Below are 14,983 nucleotides of genomic sequence, written 5' to 3'. Positions count from 1 at the left end.
CATGTGTGAGAACCTTAGTCGCCGCACAGGGTAAAGCCGGTCTTGCTGCGGGAAGGACCAGTCCGACCGATCTCATCGTAACTTGCTGCGCTCTCCTTTACCACCGGCAAGATGGTCCTGGACTTAGATTTATTTCGTGAGGATAAGGGAGGGAGCCCTGAACTGGTGAGAGAAACTCAAAGGAAGAGATTCAAGGACCCGGGGTTGGTGGAGGCCTTGCTGAAGTCAGACACAGCCTGGAGGAAATGTGAGTATGTGTACAGGGAGGCCAGTCACAGCCTGGGTGTGTGGAACAGGCCTAGCAAATTATATATATATATATATATATATATATATATGTAGCGCCAACACATTCCGCGGCGCCGTCCATTGATGGTATTGTGGACTCTTTTAACGCATCTCTATGGTTGAGTGTTTGACATCTGTAAATAGACATATTGCGGTTTAATCTGCTGCCTCCTTGTCTTTGCTTTAGGGCTGTGCGCGCACAAACCGCTCCACAAGTCAAAGATAAGGCTGGCCCCGAGGACCCTTACTAGTTGTGGGTCTTTGTGTTACTTTGTATACACAGAGGGGGGCTAATAGACCCTGCCTGTCACCTGTCACTCCTCACCCAGCGTTGTGTGCGCGCATAGAGCTGCAGGGAGCTGGTGTCGTTGTGTAGGGGAGAGCCGGGCCTATACGTTAAATATTTGGGTTAATTAAATAGAGAAATGGGTTCGGTTAGCCCCTGGTTACATGGCAGCGCGCGATCCATGTGCTGTCACAGCTGATGCAATACTGCAGCAAGCCTGGAGAGGAGGTGGAGTCGGTGCGCTTCATTCACAAGGACAGCTCATCTCTTATTGGCTTATGAGCTGTCCTATATACTTTTTAAATGAACTCAACCAAATGCTAGAACTAGAATCAGAAAATCAATACTTCTGTATTTATATATTTTAACAGCTTCTTATTTGTTGTTTTGCTTTAAAATTGCTTAATACAATAATACAAATGCTACAGAGGAATTTGCTAATGCTGTTATAAGTGTAATGTAACCATTCAGTGCATATTACACAAAGGGTGGGGGATCACCCAGCACTTATAAAAATGTAGGCTCATAAAATATCTCTTGGGCTTTTAACTTAAATGCAAACTTAAGGATACCTTTGTTAATAACAGCCTGCTATATATCTGCCATTTGTGTGGTAGTAGCTTGTATCGCTTTCAATTTTTCTGTTTTCTGATCGAATTCCTTTGGTGCTTCTCTGAAATAACCAGGGCATAAGTTAAATGCTGGTTTACCTAGTCTTTTTTTAATGTACCACCGATATATCAAACACAATGAAAATCACAAAGTATTGCTCAATTTGCAGTATATATACACTTCGTTACTGATAAATTAGGCAAATTTGACAGCCCATGTAAATTAATAGTTATTTCAATAGCTAGCTTGAAATAAATTGTGAAATCTACATTCACCTTCTTTTCCATGGAAATTTAGTTTTTGTTACGTTACGCTAAGCCCCTCTTTTGTAGAATATTTTTTTCCTGGCATTGGGTGAATACAATTGTAGTTTGTATTAGTAATGTCTCCGCAATCACAAAGCGTGATATTGTTGGTTATTCTCACTACTTTTATCTTCCCTGCATGTGATTACAGGCAGGTTTCAAGCAGATAACCTGAACAAACAGAAAAATTTATGCAGCAAGACAATTGGTGAGAAAATGAAGGTAAGAGATTTTTTTTTTGTTCCTGTCCTCCATTGCGCTTGGTCTTGTTTCTCTTTTCTGACCGATCCTGGAATTACCACTACTGAATTAAGTTATTTTATATGCAATGTGATAGGCATGTATTACATGTAACTATACTCCTTGGTACACAATTAGTAGTTGGTGGTGTTCTGAATATGTAAATGACCTCATTAATGTTCTTATTACATTAGTTTATAGAGCTCCGGCAGATTCCGCATCGCCATTACGATAGGGTGGGGGGCAGCAGTTAAAAAAAGAAACGGGCGGGGAAAAAAAAGTAACTTTTTCAAGTTTACTATAAGGCTCACACATGTTACAGTGTACAGAAGAAGGGCTGTACTCTTGTATGCGTACAGTTAATTAGAAGGTTGAAATATTAATATCTATTTACAAGAATAAGCACAAAACAATGTATAAATTGCAATTTGTGCGTTTTGAAGAATTGTATTTTTTTGCCATTGTCATGTGGCACACAAGTTATATGAAGGTGTATAGTAACACATACCAGACCAGGTACATCCTTTATAGATGTGAGCCTGATTCAGCCCTATTTTCTTTTCTTCTCCATTTATTTCTTTTTTTCTTTAGCTTCTGTTGATTCTCACAATTCTTTGTTATTAAAAACATGAATTATTGTTGAAATTATCTTGTGTGCAATTTTTTTTTTTCTTTTGCCCTGATCTCACTGCTTCTGCTGTTACAGAAAAAAGAACCTGTGGGAGACAATGATGCCCTACCGGAAAATGCCCAGAATCTGGAACAACTGACAGCCGAAACCCTGAGTGTAAGCAGTTTAGGGATGGCATTATTACTCATTTTTACAGCTTAACCTTTGTCCCGTGCAAATGAACGGCAGGATTAATCTGAATCCTTTTTGCTCTGTTTCTTGTCCTCCCAGCTCCTTGTCTTACAGGAACTGTGTTTTGTACATGCGTGTATACCCCCTGTCAAACAGCTCTGGAATTGCAATGTTCCTTATCGTTTTTTTCATTTATTTTTCTCTGGGTAAATAAGGTATACTATAGTATTTACAAATTACTTTAATTTGCAGTCTTTGTTGGTCTGGCTTTAAGGAACATTATATTGTCCTTTTAATAACAGTGTGTTGTCCATATATTGATGGTGATGATAATAAATCATATACAGAGGAGTTGGATATATGTTTTTTTTTTTTTTGTCTATTAATTTCTTTAAAAACTTGAAGCCTCCTTTTTGTTATAGAAACTGACAGTAACACAGATCAAACGACTTCGGGTCCTGATAGATGAGGCCATAGCTGCAACAGATGCCGAGCGAATTAGACTGGAGGCTGAACGCTTTGAGAGTTTAAGGGAGATTGGAAACTTGCTGCATCCATCCGTGCCTATTAGTAATGATGAGGTATTGTATCTTAAATATGTGTGGTTTATTTTTGACAGACATCGTTTGTTTGTATGTCTATATATCCAAACATGATTAATCAAGAAGGTGAGGTGCTTGCTTAAATATATAAGATTTTAAGCTCTTAGTAAAATAAAACCACTGACAGGCCCACTGCAAAACTCTGTTTCTGGTTGTGAACAAATGTATGAAGGATTTTCACAACATACATTAAGTATGAGTGAGATGCAAGCCGTTTTTCCACCGGCATGGCACAATATAGTTCACACAGCATAAAATGCGATGAATATGGCATCTGATTCTGGATAATAGCGTAGAATGATTTATGGATATCTCCGATATCTCCAATATCTCTAAGCACTGATCCCGGCTCACTTAAAAACTAGTTTACCGGGTCAGCAAACCCAATGCATGCAGATTTAAGCAATAATTATTTTTCACAGAAACTTAAATGTCATGCAGAGTACAATTTCGTATAGATGAATTATGGGTTAAAAAGGCATAGGCCTTCCATAATGCATACAAATCTCTGGTCTGGTGAACAGACTGCTGATAAAATTATGTTTTAAAAGTTTTAAAAAAATCCATTTACCATCTATATGTATGTTTGTACAAAAATAAAGTGAATAACGGCGCTTCTAATAAATATTTTGATATATAAAGTGAGTATAAATAGCTGCCAGCACTTGACACTTCACCCCTACGTGACAATAAAACAAGCAAAAGATAAAGTGCAGCGCTCAATTTGTAATAATTCTATATTAATAGTGTTATGCAATACTTGAACATGTCCGTCCTTACAAAATAACACCCATCGTGCATATAAAAAAAAAACAAAAACAAAAAAAAAAAACAGGTATACTTAGATTCAAATCACATGTGATGTCTTCTATGAGACTCTCAGCAGGTTCACATGAAAAATAAAAGAAACATATAGATAATAGTATAATATTGTTTATACAAAAGATATTAACCCTCCTATAAGATTGGTACTCACAATCTTTTGAGCAACCAAGTTTGCTCAAACTATAGGGCGTCTGTGTAGGAATATCATAGGATCCAATAGTTTCTGGAAAACAGCAGCTTGTGGTGTTCCACTCAATGTTGTTGTTCCTCAATGAGTATCAGCTCAAGATATACAGGAGGTCAAAATGAAGAGGAGGATTTGAAAGTAAAAATAGCAATTTATTAGTACTAGTAAATTGCTAAATAAAAAAAAGCGCTGCACTTTATCTTTTGCTTGTTTTATATGTATGTTTGTACTATAAATGTGTATGCAATATAAATGTAATCGGTCTTTCATGATAAATATACTTGTGGGTACAATACCCTTACAGGACAAAGATAACAAAGTGGAGCGCACATGGGGATTATGTGATGTCCGAAAGAAATACTCCCATGTGGATCTAGTCGTTATGGTTGATGGCTTCGAGGGAGAGAAGGGAGCTGTAGTTGCTGGAAGCAGAGGATATTTCCTAAAGGTAAGTATGTAGATCCCAAAGGAAATTGAAGTGATTTTGAAGGATTTGTGAATTTGGCAACTAATGTATAGAAATGTACAGACTGTAATATCATTTCATTATTAAATGTGTTTTAGTAAATGGCAAATGAATGTTGCTATCCTTTAGAAACGCCAGGTTTGACTGATCTTCAAGTGTGTCCAGATTTACTTCTTAGGAAACATGCAATTCTTTTTTACTGTATATGAACTAAATAAGTTTCTTTCTTCCAGGGCCCCCTAGTGTTTTTGGAGCAGGCCATTATCCAGTGTGCTCTGCAGACTCTGGCAGCGAAGGGCTACACTCCAATGTATACGCCATTCTTCATGAGGAAAGAAGTGATGCAGGAGGTGGCCCAGCTCAGCCAGTTTGATGATGAGCTATATAAGGTTTGTCTACAAAGCCCCACTTCTCACCAGCACTCTACCTTACTTTGTTACACTATATATGGAGACGAGATTGGAAAGGGACTTTTTTGATTATGTGTATTTAATTTAATTTAATCGTGGGCCACATTCACTGGTAACGTGTTAGTGAGGGGATTTCTGTTTGGTTAGTCTCCATGTGATGTTACAGCCTAGTGCTATGGAGATCCTGCAGAGGTCTGCACACAACTCCATAGTAGAGCAACCACATTCATCATTTTTCTTTCTTTCAGGACATAATGTATACATACATTTCACATGTTGCTCACCTCCATATGTAAAGTGCGGTCCTGCATTATGTGGAATAATAAAATTGATTTTTGCTGTTCTGTGAGTTTACACATCCTACATATTGCAGGCAGTGTTTTACATGTGCTGATCATCATTTGAAATGGACACATGTCCATGGTAGAGGTTAGGGTTGTCATCCTACTCCAGGGTCCACATGGCAAGTGGATTTGGTTCAAGGGAGATATCTGATCTCAACCTGGCCCACTTAGAGCTGTGCTGTACTAGAGAGCCTAGTTGCCAATAAGTTCCCTGGAAAAGCAGGCAAGGGTCTGCTGCCACCCTCAGCCTAGTCTGAAATAGCTTTTATTGACAATATTTTGGTATTAAGCATTAAACTGTCTGCCACCACTTTGAGCCTCTGTATGTGTCTTGTGTGCCACATGCTTAATCTTTTACGTAGCTGTTGAAAGACGCACGCTGACCGAGCCATGCACCTTGTTTGACACTTACACCAACTCACTGACTTAAATGGTGTCAGACATCAGATACTGTAGTATACTCATTATTGTTGTTTTATTAATAGCAGAGATGGACAGTGTACGCCATGGTGAGCTTAGCACAATGTTAGAACACAACAGATTCTGCACACATTTCTTTCCTTGTATAGCTTTAATTACTTTTTTGTTGTCTCATTAAACCTTGTATGTGAACGTAATTCATTGTAGTCTACTGCTTTTATAGGTGCATAATTGCTTTCTCTTGTAAAAATGTTGATATTAAAATAAGCAACTGCACCTTGTTTCATGGGCCAGGTAAAACCATTTTAATTCTATATAATGACTGTTGTGTGCAGACCTCTGCAGGATCTCCCTAGCACCAGGCTGTAACATCATATCTTGTGGGAAGAGGGATCCTCCAGTTTGGAGACTAACCAAACAAATCCCCTCATTAGCACATATGACCAGCTCATGGTACTCACAAAAATTAAATACACAACCAAAAAATGTCCCTTTATAGATCTAGTTACACACGCAATCATTGTTCAGATAGGATGCCACTAAAACCTACTAGTTCGTTATCCCTACCGTGTTCTCCATACAGAAGATGTGAGTCTCAGATGTTCAATTTGCACTACTTCACTACTTTAATCTCTACATTTAAAATGTTTACATTTAGGTGATCGGAAAGGGCAGTGAGAAGTCAGACGACAGTTCAGTTGATGAAAAATACCTCATTGCCACCTCTGAACAACCGATTGCTGCTCTCCATAGAGATGAATGGCTTAAACCAGAGGACTTGCCCATTCGCTATGCAGGGCTTTCAACCTGCTTTCGACAGGAGGTTGGATCCCATGGGAGAGATACCCGTGGAATCTTCAGGGTGCATCAGTTTGAGAAGGTAAGTACACTTATTTTTTTTATCCCACAGTACTACTTTTCATTTCTGTTTTCCAGAAAAGGTTAATCGTCTCCCAATAGTAGTAATATGGGAATATCTTACATCGTATTTATCTTAACCCTTTCAGATTGAGCAGTTTGTTTATGCCTCGCCTCATGACAACAAGTCCTGGGAAATGTTTGAGGAAATGATTAGCACAGCTGAAGAATTCTACCAAGGACTGGGTATCCCTTATCAAATTGTTAACATTGTCTCAGGTAACTTAATATATGAGTGGGATGTACAATCTTATGGATTTTGTTGATATATTAATGTGAAACCTGATCACAGTGGAGAACACAGTTCAGTAGACCGTGTCATGAAAAATTGCTGAACTGAAGAAATTGAGTTTCTTTTACATGTCTGTGTTGAGGTTGTTTTTTTTTATTTTGTTTTTTTTTATTATTATTTAACTAGGGGTATGCTGTAATATAACATGTATTCAATGCATAAAAAATGTATTGTAAGTGTAAAAAAACCCCAAAAAAACTGAACACTAAGCTTTTTCTCCCCTTTTCCCCCTGAAGGTTCTCTGAATCATGCAGCCAGCAAAAAGCTTGATTTAGAAGCCTGGTTCCCCGGCTCTGGTGCTTTCAGGGAGCTGGTTTCTTGTTCAAATTGCACGGACTACCAGGCCCGTAGGCTGCGTATCCGCTATGGGCAGACAAAGAAGATGATGGACAAGGTAAATAATTCTGCTCTTCAGGAACAATACTGCCTGATCTTAAACAAATATTTTAGGCTAACATTGTCCAAAATTAGATGCTTCTACAAAACACACAAGGTAAACTAGAATTTGCAAGGGACTCAGTCAAAGAAACCATCACGTAACAAAATATTTTACTTTTTGTGTTTGTTGTACAAAGTGGCTCCTTTGCCCTGTAGATTGATCTCTGTGACATTTGCTCACATCTGTACTGCAACCAGGCTAGTATGTAGCAAGCAAATGTGATGAAATTAAAACATAAGAGCACTTAAATGGTGTATGATTTTCAGAAATGACCTCCAGAGTCTTACTTTTGTCTGCTAAAACTACAACCTTGACTAGGTAGACGCTAATGCAGTCAACTTTCTCCCACTTCTCCCATGCCATAGGTTGAATTTGTGCACATGTTAAATGCAACCATGTGTGCCACAACCCGCACAATCTGCGCCATTCTAGAGAACTACCAGACTGATGAGGGAATCATCGTCCCGGAAAAGCTCAGGGACTTCATGCCGCCAGGTAAATATATCACCCTAACAGTAAAACCAGAATAAAAGAAAACAAGCAAAGGAAAAAAACTCTTTCAGGTCTCTCGTATTGTCATATGAAACACACAAGCTATTTTTTTTTTTTTTGCCTGTGCTGACCCACCCTAGAGTAAACATTGAGTGCTGGCACGTCATTTCGTTAAACAAGCTTAGAAAGTGATCTACGATCATTTTCTTCTCTTAAACGGGGTTGCTGTAACGCCTCAATGTCTAGGCATTCAGCAACACCGAGATCGGCATCAGAGGCCATGTCTGGCCCTTCCCCAGGGTGTCGCCTCCTAAACTTCAATGGTGTCGCTGAAATGCCTTGATGACAAGGCATTCATCAACACCGAACACTCACCCCAGGACGTGCCGTGTCTCTGGAGAGCGTTCACAACTGCCACTGCGAGTGATTTTGCCACTTGCAAGATGTGCGTCCTTCAAAAAAAAAAAAAAATTGGAAAAGTTGGCTAGAGGGTCCAAAAAGAATAAAATAAAAAAAAAAAAATAGTTTATTATAAGCAAGTGCTAAAATTAGCACTGTATCTTCCCAAACATCTTGACATGTTAAAGTAAAAGCATTCAAATACCAAAGGGGTGTCTAATTGAAAGAAAAAAATGTTTGATGGGGTAAATTTGGAGTGGCCTGGTTCAAAGATAGGGCAAAAGCGCACTTCTCAAATGTGGCCTTTTAACCCACAAACACCAGACAAACCCATGCGTGAGTGTTACCACTGTACTCTGTACGTGTTGCTGAACACGTATTGGGGTGTTGTTTGATAGTGACGTATACCTGGAGCTAAAAATGTATACATATTTGTGTGAAAAACTTTGGCAAAGGCTGGTGGTAGAATCTCATGCATGGAAAGGGTTAAAATACTAGCATGTGAAATACCTTGGGGTGTCTAGTTTTTAAAAATATATGGTTTTATGGGGTAAATTTAATTAGCCGGCTTCAAAGATGGCCCTATTAGGACATGGGGGCAGTAGGACAAGATGTAAAGGCCCCAAGTTTAAAAAAAAAAAAAAAAAAAAGCAGCGCACTTCCTGACAAATTCATGCATGGGGGGTATCACTGTACTCGGGAGATGTTGCTGAACACATATTGGGGTCTTGTTTGAAAGTGACGTATACCAGGAGCTGTAAATCCATACCTGAAGCGCAATTTTTGTGATAAAAAAAAAAAACACAAATTAGTACCACAAAGTTTGACAATGGGTGGTAGTAGAATTAGTGCATAGAAAGGGTTAAAATACCAACATTTGAAATACCTTGAGCTGTTTAGTTTTCAAAAATAGGCCATCTTCAAAGATACCCGAAATAGCACATGGGGCAGAATGACCAGATTTGGGGGGGGGGGGTTGAAATAGCCAAATGCCCTTTTGTACTTATTGCCCAATAACTTGCAGAAAAAAACTCAGGACAAATATCCATTTAGCATGTTTTTTCATTAGATTTTTTGGATGAGTAAAATATTTTTCAAATAAAAGTGAGAAAGTGTGGGGGGTTTTCTTTTTCTTTAATAGGAGATTAGATAATATGATTAAGAAAAAATCTGAAGAAAGCCCTTCGTGTTCTGAAATAAACAATATATAACTTGTGTGGGTACATGAAATGAGTGAGCAGAAAATTACATCTAAACACAAGCACCGCAAAAAAAAAACAGCCTTCGTCCCAAAGGGTACAAAAAGTAAAAAAAAAAAACAGCCTGGTCCTTAAGGGGTTAAAGTGCTATAAACCTAGCCTCAGAAAATTCAATAAGATAAACATTTTTTTTTCCTGTTTGTACCGCAACAGCCTTTTAGCCGAGTGTAATCCGTTCCCCAAAAAATAATGAATGATGTCAATCTCTATACATGGGGCCATAGTTAAAGAGGAGAGGAGGCTGGTAAACCAAAGTTGCAAGAATGTTGGCAGACTTGTGGAAATGTTTTGCTTTTTTAGCATAGTTATTGAATTAAACCCCTTAAATGTGCCTAATGGACTATCATCTAAATGGGTGTGTGCTATCTACATGTACATGGCGACTTCTAAGAAAATTAGACACCTTTTTTTTTCCCTATATCTTAAAGATATAAAAACCATAATAAAAAAAAAATATAATAATAAGCAGACTCCAGTGATGCCACCATCATATTCCATCCAGTTTCCAGAGAGATCCACAAGGTCTTTAAAGAAATCCTATGCTTTACACTTTAAAGAAGTGCAAAAAGGGGGGGGGGGTAAAATAGATGCCATTCCCTTTAAAGAAATAACCCAAAACAACAATCCAAAGTTCAAAAATAAGAAAAACAGTATGTAAGGAAGCATATGTTTCTGAGATGATATTCTAGTTGGGATATTGTTTGAAGATTAAAATCCTGATTTACCAGTGGTACCTAATTTGAGGAAGAAAAGTAAAATTGCAAAAAATGGGTAAATTAGAGCCCTATCTGTCCTTATATAAAAAAATATATATATATATATCTCTCTATATATATATATATATCTATATCTCTCATTTGTGCGCGTACCCTAAACATGGAACAAGGGAATTATGATTGAACAAAGATAAATTAAAAAAGCCCCAGTTCACTAAACTTGGTAAAGCCCCCGGTCATAGAGCGGTTAAGGTAATGTGTATATATTGGTTAATTTGTTTTTGAAACGAATGTCTTTGTAACTTTGAAACAATGCGCCTCTAGAGTTTTTTTTTCAGGATAGGTGTAATCATTTGAACCAAACTTCCCTTTGTAACCTGGCCTATTTGGCAGTCTTTCCATGCTTCATTGGTTTGCCAGGCCTTCTACAAAGGTGTTTTGGTTCAGTGATCCTTGTTTCTATAGGACCAATGGAGTGTGATTTATTTTATTAGTGTATAGTGTAGTATAAAAAATTTTTTTAAAAGCCGTTCTACTCACTTGTATTTTAACAGGTAAGCTTTATTATTTTACATTAAAATCAAAAAGCCCTTACGTCTTTTGTGCAGAAACATATCAGCGCTTGCTTTTGTGTCACATGACAAACTCCTGCCAAACTGGTATGAGATTAAAAAACAAATGTTCAAATATATTGTGATGTTCTTTGTTAAAGCAATTGTAGTTTTTACATAGTATGTATTATGACAGCTACGTATTAGTCACGTGTATGTGTTCTAGCTGTTATATGTGCCTTTGTCTACCAAACACACACTCTTGCCTCATTATCATATTGCATGTGGTAAACAATTGAGTGTCTCCATCTTAAGCACCTGCGCAGACGCTCTAATAACTTAATTAGCATTGCCATAAAGAACCAGCTAAGTATGGTGTTTTAACAGGGAAAATAGTCTACAGGTAAAGTTTACTTGGGGAAAAAAGTTTTTGTCAGTACTAAACTACACTACTGTGCTCCCACCTTCTATCCCCCTGGTGATTGGGGTGTTGAGTTGCGGATTCTCTTGAGTCCTAGACCCCGGAAAATGTAATCAGGACTGCGGGATTGTGGTCCGGAATCCGTCTGGTAACGAGGTAGAGCTTGGTGGGACAGCAGGGTAAAGTGGCAAAATCCCGCTCAAAACAGGACAGTCGGGGATACATGACTTGGCGTGATGTTTCCACTGGTAAAGCTATCCAAACTATACCTTGGTGACCTGTAGGTCAGCACATAAAAAATGCTTATTGGAACATAATTAAAGTTAAAAGAAGAGTTTGGGAATTCAGCATCAGTGTATCCATTATTAGTCTTGTCATATATTTGCTGGTGTACTTATGATATGTAGCACTAAATTAAGATTGACATGTATTTTTTTTCCTTCCTTCCACGGATCGATATTTGTGCCATTGTTATTAATCTACTTGCCATAACATATTTGTCTAGCCGTAGCAACTTATTTTAATAAGAAAAACTATTCAAATGTGTATTTGTGGGGGATGGGTGTCTAAAGACATCTCTAGGGCTAAGGTCCGGCATAAACTCTGAAGGCCTTTTTTTAGTGAGTGGTAAAGTTAGCATGTCGCATGAATAAAATGCATATGCAAAGCTGAATAAGTAAACCTTTTTTTCTAAATATATTACTTTATATTTTTTTCCTCATGTACTACAGCGCTACGGAATTTGATGGCGCTATATATAAGAATAAATAATAATGAGGTGGTAGCTAGCGCTCCCGTAGCAGATCATGTGTAATGTAAATTGCTTCTTGTTCTGTAGGCTTAAAGGAAATCATCAAGTTTGTGAAGCCGGCTCCGATTGATCAGGAGCTTACCAAGAAACAGAAGAAGCAGCTAGACGGAGGCAAGAAAAGCGCAAACAGCGGCCTAGAGTCTCAGCTGCAGAACATGGAAGTGAACTGTGCTTAAATTCATCTTTTCCTTATGTCATTCCTGTCCTGCAAGCTAGTTCTCCCAAACAACATCCTACTGAACAATCTGTTAAATTATTGGGCCGTTCCTGCAGTCTCCTCCCGCATACCTTTCCTCCCGTTTATTCAGACAAACTGTTGCTGCTAATACAAAGACATAGGGGAATGTCCCTAGTGAGGTCAACAAAGGCTTCATGATGAGAAGCTCGGAAGGAATTGTAATAAAACATAAAAAGTGATTGATAAAAATGTCAACAGCTGATGTTAATGGGTGCAAATAATATCCTACAATACATGACATTCCAAGTTAAAGTTACACGAAGCTTTAGATGGAGGTTATAACGTGAAAAAGAAAGCAGAAACCTCCCATAAGGGATTGTGGTTTTTCACATGAACTTTATTAAGAAGGGTTAAAAAAAAAATCATTGCTGTTTTCCTGTTGGCATCATCCTATAAATACTAATAAATACTGATAATCAAAATCAAAGCAGAATCCACATAAAAAGTGCTTTTTACTGCTAAACACCATGAAGCGTCCATAGGGAACGTTACTCTGTATTTATATAGCTTATATAATTTCTCCCTTACATGTTGTGTGTGTGTGTGGGGGGGGGGTTATCACACATTCAAATTGACAGACAATGACTCTTAAAATGCTGTGTTATAAAAAGCTTGTCTAGACAACAATGAAAAAACTTTTTAACTTTAAAAAGTATGTGAAAAGATATCATTATACACAAGATAAATTCTCAATCGGTATATTTTTATGACTCTGGTATCTAACACTTTTTCTTGTTTATATATAAAGGAAAAAAAAAAACTAAAAAGTTATTTTCGACTGACAGCAGTACCCCTTAAAAAGAAAACAATTATCTAATTGTCTATATTGTCTATCTAATTATCTATAAGTTACATTGGGTTGTTGGGGGGGCTTTCTTTTGAATTTAATAGAAAGTATGGTCCTGTTGGTTGACTTTATTTTAGCTAATTTTTTTTTTTTTTTTTTTACAAGGAGCATGTTTTTATAAAAATTAGCTGCCATTGCCAGTCCTAAATTCTTCAAAAGGTGTGCGGAGGTAGGAGTGTGGGCTCCCATAATGCAATGTCATGTTACCCTGTGATAATATAAAGAAAGGCTCTGGACAAGGTAGGGCTGCGGGGGTGTGATAAGCGTGAGGGTGTTTTAATGTGACTGTGCATTAGTCTGAATGTTTATTGATCTTACAAAATTTGTCCCTCCACCCCTACAAAGTCGGACAGCACTGGTCTATGGCAATGACGTAAAGAATCGTCTCAGTATGGTGCTTGAGTGTGGAAAGCCGCCCAAAACAATGGCAGCCTCCAGATCTGCAGATAAAGGATGTTTATTGAAAATGAAAAATGTGCATGCTTTACTGCATAGAGCACTGTATTTAACACAAAAGTACATTTTTTCCATAGGACTGCCCTTTTAAACACAAATATTGTTTCCGCTTTCATTCTGCAGAACAGCAGCATACTGGTGTACAAGCAGCTTGTACAGCTGATTGGGAAAGAATTAACTTCTTTGGTACAATTATCCAATCTTTATACTTTAAAGTGAAAAAATGATATAATTTGATTATATTAAGCTCTAAGTTTTCTGAAGCAGAATAAAGTAACTAAACTCTTGGTGATGAATGACGAATATATATAAATCTGGTGTTTGACACTGTCTGGCAAGCAAGCATATCATTCTGCAAAGCCGAGGGGCATCTGTGCTGCTGGGTGCCCAGAGACTAGAACAAACCAGAAACAGCCAGTGGTTTGGTTAGTTATAAACCGAAAAAAGGCAATTCCCTTACTTGTCTTAACCCTTACCTCTCCTCCTTGAGTTCGGTGGTACTGAATAGCCCCACCTCTCTTTGGGGATGAAGTTAACAAGCTACCTCCACCTAATGACCCTGATAATAATGTGATCAAAAACTAGATTGAAGTGAGCTTTTTTCCCTCTTAAAAATAAATGTAAAAATAATATATAAAATAATTACTTAAGGGTACCCCAGTAATGTTATCATGACAACATCAAGAGTTACAAGAGAACTTGAGACAACATCTCTAGTTACAAGAGAAATCACTCAGTCGTCTTGCACTGTTCTCTGGAAAAAAATGTCTTTAAGGGGTTAATTTAGATGTCCCTATTTCTTGCCTGTTCTTTTAAAAAAACTGTTTTCAAATTAGCGCCATAATTTAAAATGAGTGATTTACTAAATCACTGTGTTAGCTAGCGAAGAAAGAAGCCCTGCATAGAAACAGTGGGCTTTGTGGTGGACACTCTAGTAAGTATCTTATAGGCCCCAGTAATTTGCATAAGCTTTGTAATAGACACTGCAATCTGGGTATGGATTCTTTACCTATATCAAGTCTAATACGAAGACAAGGATGAATGTATTGTTTGAGATGTATTTACTCCAGCTCTACGTTGTGTCAGTATGTTTTGCAGTGCTTTCTTTTTGACTTTCAGTTCCGTATAAAACATAAGAAAATCAAAACCCATGAGTCTCAAAACCTATGAGTTTTTTCTTAAATAAACATATTTTAATCAATTCATAACTTCTGATATGAGTGGATAAATACTTCTCTGAATAGGCTCATTTCGTCAAGCCAAACATCCTTGTGTCTGGGTCACCTCTTGAAATTGGGCACATTTGTTTCTGAATTTTGGAAAGAAAAGCAACAAAAGCTATTCCCCATCCCCCTTC

The 14,983-nt window shown here is 37.7% G+C and overlaps 1 protein-coding gene across 1 annotated transcript; it reads left to right on the top strand.

Moving 5' to 3' along the window:
* SARS1 (seryl-tRNA synthetase 1) lies at nucleotides 1–12,671 on the top strand. The gene is made up of 11 exons (XM_053457823.1): nucleotides 1–247; nucleotides 1,643–1,713; nucleotides 2,438–2,518; nucleotides 2,956–3,114; nucleotides 4,452–4,595; nucleotides 4,847–5,002; nucleotides 6,446–6,667; nucleotides 6,795–6,924; nucleotides 7,234–7,391; nucleotides 7,802–7,931; nucleotides 12,113–12,671. The coding sequence occupies exons 1-11, from the start codon at nucleotides 112–114 to the stop codon at nucleotides 12,259–12,261; spliced, it is 1,536 nt and encodes a 511-aa protein (XP_053313798.1). The 5' UTR covers nucleotides 1–111; the 3' UTR covers nucleotides 12,262–12,671.
* Nucleotides 12,672–14,983: the final 2,312 nt, after the last annotated feature.

The sequence above is a fragment of the Spea bombifrons genome, chromosome 2 (genome assembly GCF_027358695.1).
Source record: "Spea bombifrons isolate aSpeBom1 chromosome 2, aSpeBom1.2.pri, whole genome shotgun sequence".
NCBI classification, from domain to species: domain Eukaryota; kingdom Metazoa; phylum Chordata; class Amphibia; order Anura; family Pelobatidae; genus Spea; species Spea bombifrons.
This window is presented reverse-complemented; position numbering and strand designations above follow the sequence as displayed.